Here is an 18,704-nt window from a genome sequence, read left to right as displayed (position 1 = left end):
CATTTTTTGCTTACTCTGCATCTAACACTCTTTTGTTATGGTGAGCAGAATGCTTTATTTGCATACACTGTCTGAAATGCAAAAATATTATTTTTCTGTTAAATAAATTTTAATTTAATTGTTTTTGACAAGGATTAAATGATCTACTTCTCTCAATTTCCCTGCCTTGAGAACAACCCAAAAGGCAAGTTTTCAATAACCATCTAAAATGTAATGACCAAGTGCTGTCCTTCAATACATTAGCAAAGAAATTTTGTTAGGTGGAATTGTTGCTTTCAGTGTGGTTTGACAGGACACAGCAGAAATGAGTCATCTGAAAGGATACCTTATTTCTTTAGTGAAATGTGATTCTGTATAAATTTTTTAAAAGCCACATAATTATAATCTTTGAACAACATAAGATGTGATCCCGAGAAGCACTAAGTGCACTGGGCTCCCAGTACACAGCTCACAGTACGAGGGTACTTGGGCTGCCAGCAGAATGAGGCGCACAGTGCAGCTTCTGCCCCTCCATCCTATTCAGCTTACTGTCCTGAGAAGGAGAAGTATTCTTAACAGCATTGCTATCCCAGCTTCTTAAAAATACAGAGAAAAAAGAAAGAGCTGTCTCTTTTTCTTTCTAGAGTTTTCATTATCACAGAAACAGGCAAATGGGGAGAAATGCGATTTAGATCCCTCTAGCTTTTCCCACAGATCTCTGCAAAACAAACTCAATTGATATCACAAAGCAAACAGTATAACAAATCAGAACGTCTGTCCTTTGTTTGCCATGGCACAAGAACTGTTGAACAGAGGAAAAAAAACAAGCTGAGTTTAGCTCTATCAGCTGTTTCCTGGGGCTCAGTCCATCCTTCCTCCAAGGGGTGCCACTGACGGCTTTGTTCTCTCCTCCAGCTGTTCCTCTGCTCCTTCAGCACCGCCTGAACACACCCTGCAAGAATGAAGAGACCGACCACAGAAAATTCTTCTCTGCACATAACTTCATGGGCCTGAGATGCAGAGAACTGATATTCTTCTGCCATTCACTCTGCAATGTTCATTTTTCCCCCCGCAGTCACTGTGAGGAGAATTAGGCACGAAGAGTTCCTCCATACTTTCTTACTACATGTTGTTGCAGTAACCAGCCAGCTGACCAAATGACTAGGCAACTATCTTTTAAAAGAACATAACATTTAATCTAATTAGCACAAACCGCACCTCTGAAAAGTCTCACTGAGCAAAGACCTCAGCATATTGTTAATGCTTACCAAAGGGAAAGACTCCATTGACTTTTAGACAAATTGATGGGCTGCTGGTTCAGAAGAACACAAAGAAGTCTGTTCAGAGTACCAGGAAAAAAATAATGATGGAAACTGCATGGGAACTCAGAAGTCCACGAATCCCACAGGTTCACATGAAATTCAACATTGACGGTTTTTCTTTCATTTTCACAGAGGGACATAATTTTAGCTGGGAAAGCCTGTCTGTCTTAACAAAATCCATACAGTTGAAACCAAAATGGGACAAAACCTCATTTCTGCTATTAAGTAGGAAAAAAGGAAACAAAATTTATCTCTGGGATCAAAGTCACTAACTGAAGTAGTAAAAAAAAAAAAGTCCACAACCATTTTGCACTAATTTAAGCTTGTATGACAGTGATCACTGATGTCATCACCATAAGTTGCACAAGTGAAAGAGAAAGCCTTGTGATAGGCTTTCCTGTGCTCCATCACAGGAGAAGAAAGTAGACACAATTACAGCATGTTCTTCAGTTCAGTTCATGCTGTATGAAAACGAAAGGGATAACGGCTTGAGGAAGGGCAGCTGCACACTGTATACCAACTGTATCTCTGGACTCAAGAGCATCTCCCCACTGGCTCCCGGTGTGACTACACATACATCATGATCTTTGCCTCAGATCCCCACTGCCAAACCCACTAATGTACCTATCCTGTGAACTGCCATCAGAAAACGCATGCTTTTACAGACAGTGAAGCAGTCACACACTACAGGCATTGAGCATATGGGACAGTTAAAACATTTGGTACTGCCCCCTAACTACACAATTAGTATACAACCATTACCAGAGTTCTTTATTATTCCTGTGACACAATTTTCCTTCTAATTTTGTGCAATGCTCTGCTTCTCTTTCAATTTCTGGTGAACATTTCCCATCTATAACGTGCAAATAATACTTCATTTCAGAGATGGGTATGCTTTTATTTTTTAATGATTGTTGAATATTATATAAACAACATCAAAAATGAGAAATATTCCATCCACTTAGCTCCATATATATTTTATGAAGCTCTTTCTAATTAATGCTCATGCAGCACGAGGCGTAGGTGGCCTTCTCAAAGAGAGGACATCAAAGAAACATTATGTTCAGCACCTGCATGATGGAAGAACAGGACTGCAAGGCACAGGTAGCAGCCTCCCACTGATGGCACAGCCTCTGGGTTAAGCAACACAAATGACAGCAACCCCTGAATGGCTGCCATCACTGAAATCCACAGGACTTCGACCACCTCTACAGATGAGTCCAGGAAGACTTGGCCCCATGTAGCCAAGTCAGTGCAAGAATGCAGTGTCATGTCATTACATGTTTGTTAACTGGAATACACTCCTCACAGTACGTGGAATTGTACACATGGCCCAGTATGAGCAGAAGCACTAAACCCCTGCAACCTACGGCTCACAGTTCCTGCTACACTGCTTCTGGTCAAAGCTGTCAAATGAACAACTTAAAGATTAACATCATCAGCCAAATGTTGCCTTTTCTTACCCAACAAAATGCACATTACTGACTAAAATAAATCACTATTAGATGATTTAATCAGAGAGTATTCTGGAAAGAATTGGCTAAAATTAAACAGTAGTATTTAGCACTTACATAGCATACTAATCTTCAAACAGTTTAATTAAGCTTTCTACCAGCTTTAGAAACTTCACAAGGAATCTCGTCTCTTCCTTTTTCGTGGCACATACTGCAGTATTTATTAGCCATCAGATAAAACTGAATGAAGAAAGAGGTTCAAAGTGCCCGGGTGCTGTGTCTCAAAAGGACCCTGATAGCTTTTCCCAGAAAGAAAAGCTACATCTAGCAGGTGGCACACCTTGTGCAGGAAAAGGATCTGCACAGGACACACCGCATTCCTGTCATTTTAGATGACTACAATACCTTTCTGCCACCTCTAAAACTGCAGCATGCAGGAAGTTCTCACAAAATCATTTCTGTTCCCTTCATTCTCAAGTGACAACGGCAGCCACAGTGGCAAGATTCCATTCAGTAAAGTGCATGTTTCAGAGGGAAAAAAAAAAAGCAAAAGTATCTATCATTGTAATGCACTTCATACCAACTTGATTATCAAAAGTTTTAAGAATGAAGTCCCTCCAGCTAAATATAATCAGTTGTATTTGTGATCAGCTGTACGGCTGTTTTGAAACTGTAAGATCACAGCAATGGTTGTTAATTCTGAACAAATGAAGAGCTGCCATCTTCTTCAAAGCTCCAAGAAAGAAATTGTTATGGAACTTTATCGAATAGGAACGTAATGTGACATCGATCCGAGGGCAGCTGCAGAAACGCTTCGTTATTTTTCGTTGTGCAGCTCTGAACCCTCCTCCCTATTTCTCAACTGCCCTGAAATTAAGCTGCAAGTTTCAGGAACATCTAAATAGATTTCCTTTTGTTTTCCTAAGAAATAGAATCTTATAATAAACAAACATACAGGAGGGCAAAAGGACATTTTGAGTAAGATTTTAATCCAAACATGTTTTTACTATAAAAATATTATTATGTCCTTCAAACATATAAAACATAGCACAGGAAGACCACGAAGAAGACTGAAACCTCTGAAGATATGAATGCATTTTTATGAATATTATAAAAATATTTCTGTTTCATTTTATGCTGATTTTTTTCCTGTATTCAGCCTCCCTGGCTCACACACATCGTCACCAACTTCACAACTTACACGCAACAGTTGCTTTATACAAACCCCAGACCCAGTAAGGGCAGAAAGTCTGTTCCAGAATGAATAGCAAATATGCACTGGCTTATGAAATAAAAAATGGAACCGAGCCCCCCACAACTGGATATACTGAACATATGAGGGTACCATACAGAAGAAAATGCTTGCTCTTTTCTCACTTTCTCAGGAAATTAAATTCTGCTAATCCTTTGGATAAGGGCAGGAGCATTTGACTCTGACACACACAAATTTCAAGACACATAATGAGAAAAAGTTGTACTGACCTCCAGAAAAAGCATGCTCAGTCACACAGTTCAAACAGAGAAACTTGGTGTAAGAGATGGAGACTCCTCACTGTTATCTTATGCAAAAAGAACTACTTCCAAATCAGTCATAAGCATTTAGCAAGCTCTTGAAGAAATTCTCTTGCTCATAATGGAAAAAAACCACCTTAATATCCACCCTATGAACATTACAGTTTCTCAGACCAGACTCAAGAAAACCTCAAGTGCATTTGCACCGATGACCTGCATATGGTAGTCAAATGAGTACACAGCTAGGAAAAAACATTTTGCTTATGTAAAAGCCAACTTCAAAAGGCTCTCAGTTTCTCTTTGTTGCCTATTTCAACTTCAGAAAAACAATGTCAACGTATAAAAAGGGAGTAATTTTATCACACAGTCCAGCTTTATACATTATACGATCAACACATCAGAACAGATGTTGCAAACACACTTGTATGAAAAGTCATGATGCTATTTTTCTAACATCCTGAATAATTTTATTAACTTTGGCAAAGAGTTTGTGTTTCCAGAGCTGTCAGTAACAACTCTGCCAGAGCAAGTGAGCATATGCACATTTCTAGGTAGACAGCACAGGTACGTGCACATACCTGAGAGGAAAGGGCAAAAACTAAGGCTGGGTATCCAATGAACTCTTTATAAACTTCTGCTTCCAAATGTAGGGTAATTTTACGTATTATAGTTACAGACAGTTTGTATAGGTATTTCCCAAATGGAGTACCTTTCGTGACAATACTCAAAGGATACCAGAGCTACTTCTTCAATTATGTTAAGCTTTAAATAACGATCTACAAAATAGTTTTTCTGTAGCATAATCACACGTTAAACTATAAGATGACTTTACCTAAAATTCATGGAACCTTCCCCTGCACAGCCAATATCATCTTTGGCTGGGAAACAATTCAGAAACATTACAGTTTCACTGAAATTTTCACTGAAAACTTGACAATGTCTAAAACAGGAACTCATTAACAAGCCTACCACTGGTGCCCCATGATAATCTAATCACCTAACAAGATTTGCAAAGGGGATTTATGGATCCTCCAGGAAGAGTCACTGAACAACTGAAGAAATGGAGATGTTAGGAAAAGATTACTCAGGAAGAAAACCCTGAGTGACTGGGGAGAAAAGTTTTTTGGCTGCTGAAAATAAACAAGAGTTACTTCAATTTAAGCATGTTTTTAGCTCCTGTCTGCAGAAGCCAAACTGGAGGAAGGAAGGTGCTCTTAAAACGTCACCATTCTGCCTCTTCTTTTAAGGCTAAGAGACTAAAGCAGGATCCATACTTCAAATGAATACAGTCTCATTATAAAAGCAGCTTTACTGAGTAATGGGATATGGCACTGTGGAAAACTGTTCTGTGGGAGTGAACTATTAAAATATGACCCAGAAAGCACATTATATTTCTTCCCCTGAAACACCACTTCAGCAAAACATGCTGATGCTACTGAAACTTCTGTGATGAAGAAAAATGAAATGAAAGATCAAACAAGTTTGAAAAATGTCCTTAGACAGAAGAAGACTCCAACCTGTTTTTGAGTGCATCATCTTACAGGAAGACCACAACAAACACTCCTTGAAAAAAAAAAAAAGTCTCCCTTCTTTACAACAAATAATCACAACTCTTCATTAAGATGTGCAAGGCTGGCTAAGTAAAATTTATTTGAACAGAAGAAAATCCATGACCACCAGCTGTACTGCAGCGCTAAACCGCAGCTCTGTGCTGTACTGGTGCTATTTGTTGACTACTCTGAGGCAGCAGAATGGCTTATAAACATGGTTAAGGCAGAGCTGGATTTTATTCTCATCATGCAATAGAACAGTACTTTTAGTATACTGAAGAACTGCCTCATAAAAGATGGTTACAAGGCATTAAAGTCATAAATGCTTTTAGATGTCAGGGGTATGAATGAAATCCAGGCTATTACAGCATCCCATCAAAACAGAAGGATTCTTTGCAAATGAATAAATGGAAATTTAAAAAAAAGGTTATTGATCAGTAGTGTTTTCCTTACGATTAGTGACTGAAAGTTATTTGCCCCATCAGGTCAAACTGTCACCCAGAATATGGAATCTGCCTTCTGATGTCTGGCACTGCAGTCGGTACCTGGGGCACAACACAGATTTACCTGGGAAGAACAGGCAGATATTCTGCCTTAGCTTATCTGTCCTTATAAAATTGTGTTCACAAAATGGTGCAACTGATTATATTCATAAATCTGCCTTGGAACCAAAGGTGTCTATAAAAATATATTCTCTTAAGGCTTTTAAAGAACTGATGATTTGGGAGCCATACTCCAAAAGCTTGCTAGGAGATAAGAACTCCCTCCACGTTAGGCCAGCGTGTAACTGCAATTAGTAACCAAACGAATTTAACAGCACCATTTTTATTTTGTTACATACTTCAAATTTTGTAAATGTGTTTTTAGAGCTTCCTGCGTTCAACACTGCTATAAACATTAGTAATTACCAGCTCATATTTGCAGCAGTAACTGTAAGTTCCTCCTAACTACAACACAAAACGAAAAAAATCATCATCATCTCTCTCAGATTTTATGTTCCCAAAAAAAAGAAAACAAAGCTGCTGTTAACAGAGATTCCTTCTAACATGCTGCAATCGCAGAGTATATCCGCTGCAGTTCATACTCTAATTTAGTGTCCATGTAACGGTGAATGCTGCTACTAAAACCAGTGCCCACCAACAGAACAACCTGATGACTTTGTCATGAAAAGCAAGGAGGAACAGCTATCTTGCCCACTACTGCTTTTGAGATTGTATTGTAATAAGTACAAGAGGTTCTACACTTCTAAATACATTTTTTTTTCTTCTTCTTCTTTTACCAAAGCCCACATATTTGCAAGTAGCAAACACTGCCCCTGGACAAAAAAATATACTGATCACAATAAATCCATGCAACTGTAATTCACAAAGCATACTAGGGTTCATAGATCAAGTATACTTCGGGCTCTCTGATCAAAATGCCATCTTCATAAACAAAACATTACCACTGCACAGAACTGTTCTACTTGAAAATCTGTCTTAGCTATCACTGAAACTGCATTTTCATATCTAAAACTATGCAGCCTCATTTTAAAATCTCCTATTTAAAACATCAGTTTCTGTATTATCTCTTACTGACAACTAAAAGCAATCATAATTTTAATTGTCGAAAGAAAACCTATCCTTCCAAGTACAAATTATTGCATGAAGTGACAACATGAAAAGATGTGTGTACCTCAAACACGATGGAAAATTTTACTAGCAGGTCCTCTCCATGCTACTCAATTTTTACAGCACTTCAAAGACGTGGGAAGTATAATTACTGCAGTTCATAATGTTGTTTCAATTAACATCCACATTCAATTTCACATTCTTAGTGTACTTTAGATACAGTCACTGGTTATGTACATCTTTGAGTTTAAGGCACGTCAGGATAAAAACAATTTTTTTTCATTTCAGGAGTACAACTTTCCTGGGGAAACCTTGTGAGACTGTTATAATCAGGACTGGGGTGACCACACAGGCACAGCTGAGGTGCTGCACAGAAATTCACACAGTAAAAACCAGTTGGTTATCTTTCTCTGTCTTCCTACACATACACACAGGCATGCACATTGAGTCTGCTGATTTTTTCAGGAATGAATTTGTAGGGGGAGAATTCACAATTGTTTATTGTGCAGCACCACAAACACCCACAATACAATCAGTACCACCACTCAGGAGAAATCTGAGATCTCAGAATCTTTTAAGAACAAAAACTGAGAATGGGATTCATCTCTTTAGCCGATTTTCACCAGGCAAACAAGTCATCGGTTCAATCCCAGACTACGTACTATTACTTAAGCTGTGTCAACATCCCTAAAATGAGTGGTTCAAGTGTTTATCTTAAGAGAAACAACAGATGAAGTTGATTCTTCTGTTTTTGTGTAAGAGAAGTTGCTTTACTACATATAGAGTCCAAAGACATAATTAACCAAATCTTCTTACCACCTGTCTCTTAGAATGAAATGACCACGTAAGGTCTTTAGCAAGCAACAAATCCTGGGGAATTAAGTCTTGGACTCAACGCATTAGAAATAGAACAGCTTGCTTTCCCACTGCCCATGTTCAATGAATTTCTACTCACCCTCTGAGTGATGGATTTTCCCTCTTTGACTTGCACTGCCAATCCAAGATCAGACAGTCTGCAGTTTCCGTTATCATCCAGGAGGACGTTTTCCGGTTTCATGTCCCGGTAAATGATCTTGATGGAATGAAGATGCAGAATCCCACAGGTGATCTGAGCTGAGTAATAAATGACCCTGTTCAATTCTAAACCCCTTTGTCCTACATTGTAGATGTGATATTTCAGATCACCTCCATTCATGAGGCTCATGACAAGACACAGATGAGTTTTGCTCTCATAGGCATAAGCTAATGTCACTATGAAAGGGCTGTTGACCTTCTCCAGGATTTCTTTCTCCAGTAGTGCCATCTTCTCTCCACATTTCTTTTTCAACCTTTTCTTATCTAGTTTTTTGCAGGCATACATCTTGCCAGTATTTTTCACCTGAATGGCACAAACCTAGAAGCAAGATGCACATGGAAAAGTAAAGCAGCAATGTTACACGTACAGATTAGAATATCAAGAGCAGTAATAGGCAGGAACTGAGGAATCACAGATGCCTATTAGTAGATGCTGATGGTAACTCGCATGGCTGGGTATATTAGCAGAGAAAGTAAGGAAAAAGCAACTATACAATCTGTTCTATTCAGAACTAGTAGACAACTGTGGAAAGATCCTGAAGACTCCAACAATAGAACTGTATGATTCAATAAAATAAAGAAGGATCCATTCTCTGATCATCATAATAAATAGTAAATACAGTTTGCATCTCTCTCTTCCTTCTCAGAAAAGGTAATGTTATTCATAATTTTTTGGAAACAGAACTTGACCTGTGACATTCCTTAAACTGTACATAAGAATTATCTGGAAGTATACAAATTAGCACAGGCCGAAACAGTGCCAAGGAAAACACTAATAATTAACTGTATATAGACAGTCACGTCAGCTTTTGTATAGAAGCCTGCATCTTTACTAATGCAAATGCAGAACAGAAAATTTTTAGGGCAGCTCTTCAATAACAGGCTTCTGGAGTCAATATGATACAGATACAGTGAATTTCTGAGAAATGGACAACCTGGAGGCTAAAGTTTTGCAGAACTTCAGAATGTGTTTAAATTCATTACCAAGTTCATCTTTCAAACCCATCTGCTGATCTCAAAAGGGGAGAGATGACCCACTTTTGTAAAGGTACAGCTCTTACCTCTCCGAAGCCACCTTTGCCCAGCACTCGGAACTCATAGAAGTATTTATCAGTTACTGGCTGCTTCTCAAAAACTTTCCATTGGAGGAATTTGTCATAGAAGGGGCTAGTCTGGAAGTCTTGGAAGGGCTTGCCTTGAAGGAAGACTTTGGCTTCATCTCTAGCCAGCTGTACAACGTTCTCATAGTCTTTCTCAGTGGCTGCCTGGCATTTGCTGACCAAGTCAGAGCTCATGAAAGACAAATAATTTTTGGAGCCTGTCTTAAGAAAGTTGGTGATAATATTCTCCATGGTACTGCTCTTGATGTTGTCCTCTGCCAACTCCCAGTTTGACACCTCATCCAAGAAATCCCTAGCTACCAAATTTTCTGGAACTGTCTCTAAGAAGTCTCTGAAGAATCTCTTGCCAATGGGCTGCTGTTCACAGATGCTCTCGTAGTCAGCAGCAATGGACTGCCTAACCTCTCCACACTGATCAATCTTGGGCAGTGAGAGGCTCTTACGTCTCTTCTGCATCTCCTTGGTGTCTCCTTCTCCACTTTTCCTGGCCTGCAGATAGGCTGTGTTGGCAATCAGGTTGTCGAGCCCCCCCATGTCACACATCTTGGCAAGCTCTTGGGGTGGCAGAGCCTGGCTAGACAAAATCAGTAACTGGCCCAAGAGCTGAGCTGTGGCTGCCCTACACTCCTTCCTGTTAGCGGTGTGTGTGCGTTTCTCAAATGCACCGGAGAGACTAACTGCTTTTGCATTAAATACCTCTCAAGGATTTTCACTAAGTACCTTTAGGTACACGCACCATTTGTGGAAAGTGACTGGTAAGAGGTTTCTCTGTAAGGAGCTTGAGTTTGCTATCTATAGCTGAAGGATGACACCCTATGCAAACCTTCTCACTGGCAGCACCAAACAGACTCAGTTCAGCTGCTGTTTCTCAGAACGGACCTTGATAACGTTTAGATGTACCATGATCCCCTCTGTAGGCAGATGCTGGCTGCTGAGAACATGCAATGATTGCTGCTTCTAACACAAACAGTACAGCCCAAACCCAGCGGCAAACCAGACACAGCTAAGAGAAGCCTCTTGCCAACTTTGCTCGACACACTGAATGCTATCAGACTCTGAGCTTCTAATTTTCACACCATTCAGAGGTTTGAGCTGCCCCACTTCCAAACTCAAGTTACACTCAACAGCAACAAGTCTGAGATCCATAGATATTCCTGCAGACCTTGATGCCTCATGCCACTCCATCTGAAGGAACAGAAAGCGGATTACATGCAGAGGCTCAGATCTGCTGCTGCTCTAAAAATAATGATCCCTACATATGAAGCAGCATGGAGTTGTGAGCTCATTTCCTATCCACAGAAAAAGGAAAAACACACTTGAAATGACTGGCCAAGTCTTGCCAAATCATTCCATATGATACTGTGGCCTCTCTACTTTCCCGCTGAGCTTGTCTTATGATGACAAGTAGCAGGATGACAAGGAGACAAGGTGGCAGTAGTGCATGGCTGAGGCAGCATCAACAAAGGCACAAAGCTGATTATAACCAAGTGAAGCCAAAATCCACTTGACTACACTCACTGAGCTACCCACCAGGAAGTCTGTGCCCCACCTTTATTCGAAAGAAAAACTTCCTGTATGGCATCAGTTAAGTCCTCTTCTGCTGGAGTCTTTTGACTTGGCCTCCGAAAACAGTTTTTAGATATAAGTATTACAGAACAGGTGAAGCAGTTCCATGATTTTTCCAGTAGAACCGGGGAGAAACTACTCAAAGAGAGTTTCCTTTTCTCTTTTTTTCTATTTTTGTAACTGGAGCAAGTTGAAGGGTTGAATCATAGAGGCTTAACATCAAGTAACAACAAGCAGTTCTCAAAATCCTTACAAAAAGTGGCCAGCCCTTCTTGGCTGCTTTCAGTCACTCTACTATTGCGTAGTAGTGCAGGTATAAATTTGCTTTTATCTACTCAATCCTGTCTGCGTTGAATCCATTTGACACATAACTCATGCTTATCCTCAAGAAAATGACATTACAGATGTGAGTGCTTTTCAATCTGTGATTGAAAGAATAATCCATCGCAAACTACATGTATGAGAAAGCTGTGTACTCCACAGCAGAGTATCCGACTCCCTTGCTTAGCACGTCTAATTCTGCCAGCTGAATGCATGCATGGGGCAGGAGCACGTTACATAAAGGGCTGAATAATGCAATTAGCAGAGCAAGGAAGACTGAAAAAAAATTAGAGGAAATAATGTCAAATTCTGTGAGTGACTCTCCTGAAAAAGGTGTCCACAGCAACACGTCTGTAGTAGCCTTGGAACCAAAAAGAAAGGAGGTAAAAAAAAAAAAACTCTTAATTTCAGGTCCTAAACTCCAGCAGGGTCTTTTAGCAAAATGCCACCATTGCCCAAACAATACAAGCAGTATGAGTGGCTGCTAACTGAGCTGAACTTCACCTTACATCAGCAATTGATCACATCGAGGCAAATCAAGGAAACATGCGCTGTTTGTGCTACCTGCACAAGAAAGACACACTTACAGCTTCAAAAATAATTCTGCTCTATTCATTAGGATCCTTCTTGATTTCTATAGAACGTACACTGTAACATACAACGTTTCTGTAAAACAAGGTCACTTAAAAATAATATTTTAGTGAAACAATATCATCTTTGCACACATATATTATTACGGTCACGTCTGAGAAAACTCCAGTCAGATTTGCCGAAATTGTCCAAATCTAACCAGCATTTATTAAACAGAAGAGAACGGTATTACAGAGATTCTTCTGCAATTATAATTCTCAGCTATTAGTGACACGTATGTGACAAGTGAACAGAAAGCAGGGTGAAAATTACTCTGCTGCTGTCCATAGGGTCCCACAAACCCAAATGAAATGAAGGAAAAAGTTCTCTGGTGGCATTAGATAAAAGAGATTTTAAGGGATGGAATCTGTGACCAAATTCTGGCAGAGAAAAATAAGTAGTAAATTATTTCCATATCTAAGAAGATATTATTTTTGGAAGAATGTCTTTAGAGAAATACAAAAGATGAAGACAAAAGACTCCACAACAACCCCAATGCTATAGGCACTTCATTACTACTGTTATTTAAATGTTAAGAAAGACATCTCCTGAGATGGTGACAACGAGTGTGATACACTGTCAGTAACATAAAAGCCCTATTTAAAACATACAAAACATTTTAAAAACAAGATTACAACCATTAAACAAAACCCCACTGAACTCTGCATGGAAGCGTGATGAGAAAAATCAAAGACTGCCATTGGAACTACTTTACACAATGGAGATAATTCTCTTTAAATATACTTAAAACAGAACTAAATAGAAATACATCTGCTGAGAAATGAATTAATCTCTAATGTTATTAATTAATCTCAACTTAAGTAAAAAAGAATATGTATATAACATAGCTTCAATTCCACCCAACTTTATTAACCATTTTATTAAGTCTGAATTTGTTAGACTTAAGAACAATAATTCAATCTCCCCGTTACATACATATATTTAAAAAAAACAACAAAACATACATTCAGATTAATAGTAAATACTTCAGATATTTGGGGTAAAGCACTTCAATATGAGCAGGAAAAATCACAGGTCTGATCCAATGGAAAAGATGATATATTGAGGATTTCCACAGCAGTGAAACAATGCTTTCTCTTACATCCCAAACCAAACACGTAATCCAATAAAATAACAATGAAGAAATTTCTATAAATGAATTCTGAGGAAAGCACAATTTAACGTTATTTTCCTAGATTTAATTGGTACCCGCTTTCCTTGGGACATTAAAATGGTTGGTTTTGTTTTCCATATTAGACAGCTAACTAATAACATGGCTTAGACCGCTAGTAAACTGATATCCAATATGTGCCCTTGTAATATATAAAATCATAGATGTGATTAAATTTTAGTAACTATGATTGCAGAAAACATGTAGAATATTATACAGCAATAGACTTCAGAGATGCAACAAATTTTCTTAAGCCATAAAGAAAACCTACATGAGAATGCTAGTGTTGTTCACACACTACTCATTTCAGATTAAAAAACAAAATACTTGCTAAAAAACTTCATCATGTTTTTGTACACAGTATTATTTAGAAAACAATGCATTTATCCAAAACCAAAATAATTTCTCAGACACTAAATTATACAGCATACCAGATTTAATAGAAAGGTCTCCATTTCAAATTAATTCATTGCTCTAAGCAGAAACATTAAATGAACTGTATTTGGTGTGTAATCTGCACCGTCACATTTCTATGCTCTTGACAGAGTTAACACTCAAATCATAACAGACACATTTATTAATGCAGTGCCTCTCGTTCTTCAGTTGCGGAAATACCTGCAGTAAGACTCACCACTGCCTCCCAGCACAGCAAAAAGCACACAGCAAAACCACACTGTTCAGGTAAACTGAATACATCGTGCCATGATTGAGACGTTCCACTCCTCTGTATGAGCGTATGGCATAAGATATACACAATTCCAGCAAGTCCAACAGAAAACTTCCAGTGCTTTTATTTGCCTATTCTCTGGACTACCCAGTCCTGCTGGCAGAGGGGACAACGATTATTCTGTTTCACCCACAACGACATGCAGCAATTGTGGAAGGAATGATTGCATTCTCCCCAAACCACTGAAAGAGAAGAAAGAACACGTTCTAGTCACGCTCAGATGTCTGATCAACACTCACAGCAAGGTCCAAGCTACTCTTCTCAGAGGCTGAAGACCACCACAAACCTATAAATCCTTTAAAAAGACAAAATGCGGCATCACTGACTTATCCACTGAGCGTGGATGATTGCGGGCATTCTGACAATACTCAGTTCTCTGTCACACATCCTCTCACACGTGTATTCTCACCTTGCTGCATAAAGCACCTAAAACAGATCTGAGAGTACAAATTCTGCTCTGGGTAAGTGCTTCATTTTGACTGTCACGTTTGAGAACATCACCAATGCACTATTAATACCGACTTACTATCATAAAAGAGAATATTACCAAATTCTCATCTGGAATGCTGCGTTTAAACTGTGTGAAACCAAGGAAGAACATTTGACACTGTATATAGCCTCAAAACAGCTATTCTGGCAATATAAATCAGAAGTTATTCATGGGCTACCATTTCTTCAACGCAACAAAATGGTTACGTACTGCCCATGTACTCATAAATATTAGTTGCTCTGTTTTGTCCCTCATTAGCTCACATTTTCCTTAATGAAATAGAAAAGCATCAACCAAAGCTTCTGAAGGAACGCTGTACTTTGTGTTGTTTTATTTTAAACATGACCCTTCGGAAGCCACTTAGCAAGGCATCTGAAACAGGAAATTCCTGTTCTGGTTAAAACAATCATCAGAAACAACAGTGAATTAACTTTGAGACAATACACTTCAAAGCAGAAAGAACAAGGGCATGGAAGGCTTTACCACCACCTTAGGAGTTGACTTAAAAGTTTAGAGCAAACAATATGAGACAATTTTCACTGTTTCCGATTTAAATATATTGGAATTGAGATACAATTTGCTTTTGCATATGTTGGTGAGCAGTGTAAAGTATGCTCGTGATTAAACAGCATTATAGCAAACTCAAGTGATTACTTTTTTTCAAATGAAAACTGAAAAAAAAAATCAAGCAATTGTGTCTGAGTCAACTGTGTCTGAATCAACACTGGGAAAAATACCAATTTTAATACAGACAAAAATATATCTGAGAACAGAATTCTTCTATGGGTATTACCATCACGCCCTCTGGCACACATCCCAGAAGGAAAAAGGAGCCATCTCTTTGCCCACTTCAAAGGCGTGCGTTATCCTCTGCTGAATTGCAGTCAGGAGAACTCCAACCTCACGGCTGTGTGTCTGCTGACAGCACAAACGCCAGAGCGTCCTGCTCTACACAGCACGCCTGGCACTAACGCTGATTTAGTAGTGCTCAAAAAATAAACTGTAAAGTATTATTAATGTAAAGAAATGACACGCTGTATAACAAAACAGCAGTTTGATTCTGAGCATTAATAAAATCAGTATTCCTTTCAAACATGGAAATGCACCCTATTGAGAGAAGCTTAACTTAAAAACAAGCGAATGAAATCACTACATACCAACACAATCCTCTTGTTTGTTTTCAGCTTGACATCTAAGGCAGGCATCTAAAAGCAAACAAGAACAAGACTCAATCTGATGCTCAAGATTCCATCTTAAGAACATGCTTGACAGAGGAAAAAAATTAACTTTAAAACCAATTTCAAAAGGTAGAAATCTAATTTTGTTGTCACTTCAGCCTCTGAACATTAAATAACTCCCCCCACATTTCAAACAGCGAATGAGATGACAAATTTATCTGAAAGAGATCAGAAGGACTCTAAACTGCCCAACAAGTTTCATTGCTTGTATTTTCTCAACTTCTGCTGAAAAAAAGCCTTCACCATTTTGCAGATACAACCACCAGCAGGTCTGTGCCAAGGCACTCAGGCACATTAAGAGCAGAGCAAGCACACAGCCAAACCCTAATTACAGGACTTTGTTTTTCAGATGTCAGCAGCTCCTTTTAAGGAAATCATTCACAATTTTCATTTCTTTAGCCTCTACATCTCTCATCAGAACCCCCACCTCCTGCTACCATTCTTTTATACAGTACCTTTACTTAACGGGAGCATGCATGTAATTTTCAGAGTCACATACAAACAAGTTTTTAAACACTGGTCAATTCAATAATATAACTCAAGAGATAAACATGGAAAAATACCCAATTAAAAATATGTACTTCATGAGCTCCAGTCCACGGCTACAGGGCTGGATGACAGATACAGCAATCACAGAGAAAGAGAAGCTTCCAGGCTTAGTACTGTGCCACACATATAGAGCAGAAGAATGGTTTTGTTTCTCCTTTGCACCGACACAAACTGCCTCAGACATGCAGGCACATACTATGCACAACACAAAGCATTCAGTTACTATGGCAGCATAAGCAGTGGAAACCCCTCTTGGTTTCCTCCAAAGAGAAGGTAACAGTTAACAAGTGCCCTGCAGGTTGGACTTGACCTGCAGGTCACCAGCTGGATCACATTTCCCTAGAAGACAAAAACATAGCATGCTACAGGAATTTTAATTTGAATATTTCTGCCAGATATCGCCAGTAGCTCTATTTTAGATTCACCTCTCTGTCCTCATTTTCTCAGCTAATACAGAACAAAGAACACAGAAACTCTGAAGCAGATGCCCCTTCCTCAGTTAGATGAAAGTAAGGCAGCAAACAAAGCTTCCTGATGTCTGTTCCTGTAGTTTTAACTTCCACAGTACTAGGGGCCATGCAGGAAACATTCAGATGCTATTCCATGGTACGTGGAAGCAATCTGATCTGGAGTCACCCAATATGCTGGGCAGTCAGCTGGGGGGTACTGGCAGCCACTCAGAAGTCAGCTTTTCTATCTCAGTCCTAGCTCTGCACTTTAAGAGACAGGACACAAACCACAGCAATGTCAACATAAGCTGTCCCCAGTCCTACACTGCAGTTCTAAGGGTGTCAGCTTGACAAAATTTAGCTCGCTCACATCAGTTCAAGGAGTTAAGCCAGCAGCAAATGATGCTGGCTAATAGTTCCCTCCCTTCCACAACCAAACACGCATAGGTCTGGCACTGCCTATGCAGGGGGCTGTGCTGCAGCAGCTCTGCAGGAGCCAGGCCGGGTCTGGCAGGGTCAGTGTGGAACTGCTGAACCCGAGGCAGTAATGATCAAGTTTCACATTCTGGCAATTAGTTTGCTCCCAGATCGGTTACCAGAATTTTCTCTTACTTTCAGATGAAAAGCAGTCCCGTGGCCTAATAACAAAAAACTGTAAATTATTTTTTTAAAATCAGATGTCTGGGTAACAGTTGGGCTTCATTTTTAAACTATGCCACAGAAGAAAAACGTGTTCATAAAATTACTGCCTACTCATAGATGGTGAAGGATATTTCCTATTTCCACAGCAGTCTCTGCTCACTGTACACACACAGAAGGTCGATCCCTCACTTCGGTCCACATCTCTGCTCCTCTGAACGTTCTCAGCACAACTACATACAGAAGATGACTGCGCTGCACGTTCTGCCTCCTCTCTGGGGAGCTCAAAGCAGAGCAGCTCTGCAGGATTGTGCGCATGGGCCCCGCTGGGGGTTCCCACTGCAGCTGTGCCTCACAGAGCACCACAACAGCAAAAAAAAAACGGATGCGGGTATAACAGAAGAACTTAAAGGATTTTCAAACGCCCCAGGTAAATACCATACTAGCCAAACACATCAGAAAACACTAATGCTGGTCACTGGTTAGACTGCTTTCCAAAACCGCTTTAAAATCAGATGAACTAAGCCCTCATTTTTCCAGTAAACCTTTCAATATATTCATGTGAGCTGAACTGCAGTAGAAATTAGGGTGCTTGGGAAAAGCGCCAAAGACGTCGTACTAAGATAAGCAAAAACGTATTTCTCTATACGCCCACAGCACTGCTTCAAAACAAGCGCAGGCGGCAGCACTGCAGCCCCGGCACGTCCGCCAGCCGCACCGCACCGCGCCTGCCACCCCCCCCCCCCACACACCCACAGAGCCCGCGCAGCCGGCATCGCGCAGGGCGGGCCGCGCCCTGGCTGACGGCCCCGGCCCACACAGGCGCTGCCCACCGGGCGGGAGAGGCCTCGGTGAGGTGAGCGCGCACCGCGGCCCGAGCCCTCCCGGGGCCTTCTGAGCGAAGGGCGCCTCAGGAAGCGGGAACGGCCCTCGCTGCCGGGCGGGCGCGGAAGGGTGAAGGAGGGGCACGGCCACACCGGGCCGGAAGCCGCGTCGCCCGACGGAGGGCAGCCGCGGGGCAGCGCCGGTTGTCCGGGCGGGCACCCTCCGCCCAGCGGCGGAGACGGCGGCCATGGCGGGCCGGGCCCTGCCGGCAGGCGCTTACCCATGACCTGCACCCGGCAAATGGCGCAGGTGTCGCACTCCACATCCCAGCTCCACATGGCCACCGCGTTCCACTTCTTCAGCGAGAACATCTTGTCGGGGCCGCCCGCCTTAGAGGCCGAGGAGCCCGGGTGCGAGTGGGGGGCGCCCAGCTCGTCCCCGTCCTCCACATCGGCCATGGCGGAGGGGCGGGGACGC

At 40.7% G+C, this 18,704-nt stretch overlaps 2 protein-coding genes across 6 annotated transcripts in view; both read right to left on the bottom strand.

Moving 5' to 3' along the window:
• The window catches only part of GRK7 (G protein-coupled receptor kinase 7), a 23,346-nt gene extending 9,780 nt beyond the window's left edge, over positions 1-13,566 (bottom strand). The window contains exons 1-2 of the mRNA XM_426681.7: positions 9,563-13,566; positions 8,383-8,820 (exon numbers count right to left, since the gene is read on the bottom strand). Of these exons, the coding sequence (XP_426681.2) occupies positions 8,383-8,820; positions 9,563-10,165 (1,041 nt within the window). The 5' untranslated portion in view covers positions 10,166-13,566. The remainder of the gene's footprint in view (positions 1-8,382; positions 8,821-9,562) is intronic.
• On the bottom strand, positions 12,275-18,704 carry RNF7 (ring finger protein 7). Of its 5 annotated transcripts, none has more exons than NM_001031307.1 (3): positions 18,508-18,704; positions 15,685-15,732; positions 12,275-14,219 (listed from the first exon to the last, which is right to left on the bottom strand). In NM_001031307.1, exons 1-3 carry the CDS (start codon positions 18,683-18,685, stop codon positions 14,101-14,103), a joined length of 345 nt encoding a protein of 114 aa, NP_001026478.1. In that variant the 5' UTR covers positions 18,686-18,704; the 3' UTR covers positions 12,275-14,100. The 5 variants fall into 5 exon arrangements, 4 of the variants coding, with proteins under 4 accessions (NP_001026478.1, XP_046754338.1, XP_046754339.1 ...); XM_046898382.1 differs by having other exon boundaries at positions 12,989-14,219; positions 18,236-18,700; XM_046898383.1 differs by having other exon boundaries at positions 12,989-14,219; positions 18,271-18,700.

The sequence above is a fragment of the Gallus gallus genome, chromosome 9 (assembly GCF_016699485.2).
Source record: "Gallus gallus isolate bGalGal1 chromosome 9, bGalGal1.mat.broiler.GRCg7b, whole genome shotgun sequence".
Taxonomy (NCBI): Eukaryota; Metazoa; Chordata; class Aves; order Galliformes; family Phasianidae; genus Gallus; species Gallus gallus.
The sequence above is the reverse complement of the archived record's forward strand: the minus strand, read 5'-3'. Positions and strand labels throughout refer to the sequence as shown.

Coding starts and splice junctions, on each gene's coding strand:
- RNF7 (XM_046898383.1), bottom strand. CDS start 18,685: ATGGCCGATGTGGAGGACGGGGACGAGCTGGGCGCCCCCCACTCGCAC. Junction 15,733..18,270: donor CCGGGAGGGCTCGGGCCGCG/GTGCGCGCTCAC, acceptor GTTTGCTTTTAG/ATGCCTGCCTTAGATGTCAA. Junction 14,220..15,684: donor CAAACAAGAGGATTGTGTTG/GTATGTAGTGAT, acceptor CTTCTCTTTCAG/TGGTTTGGGGAGAATGCAAT.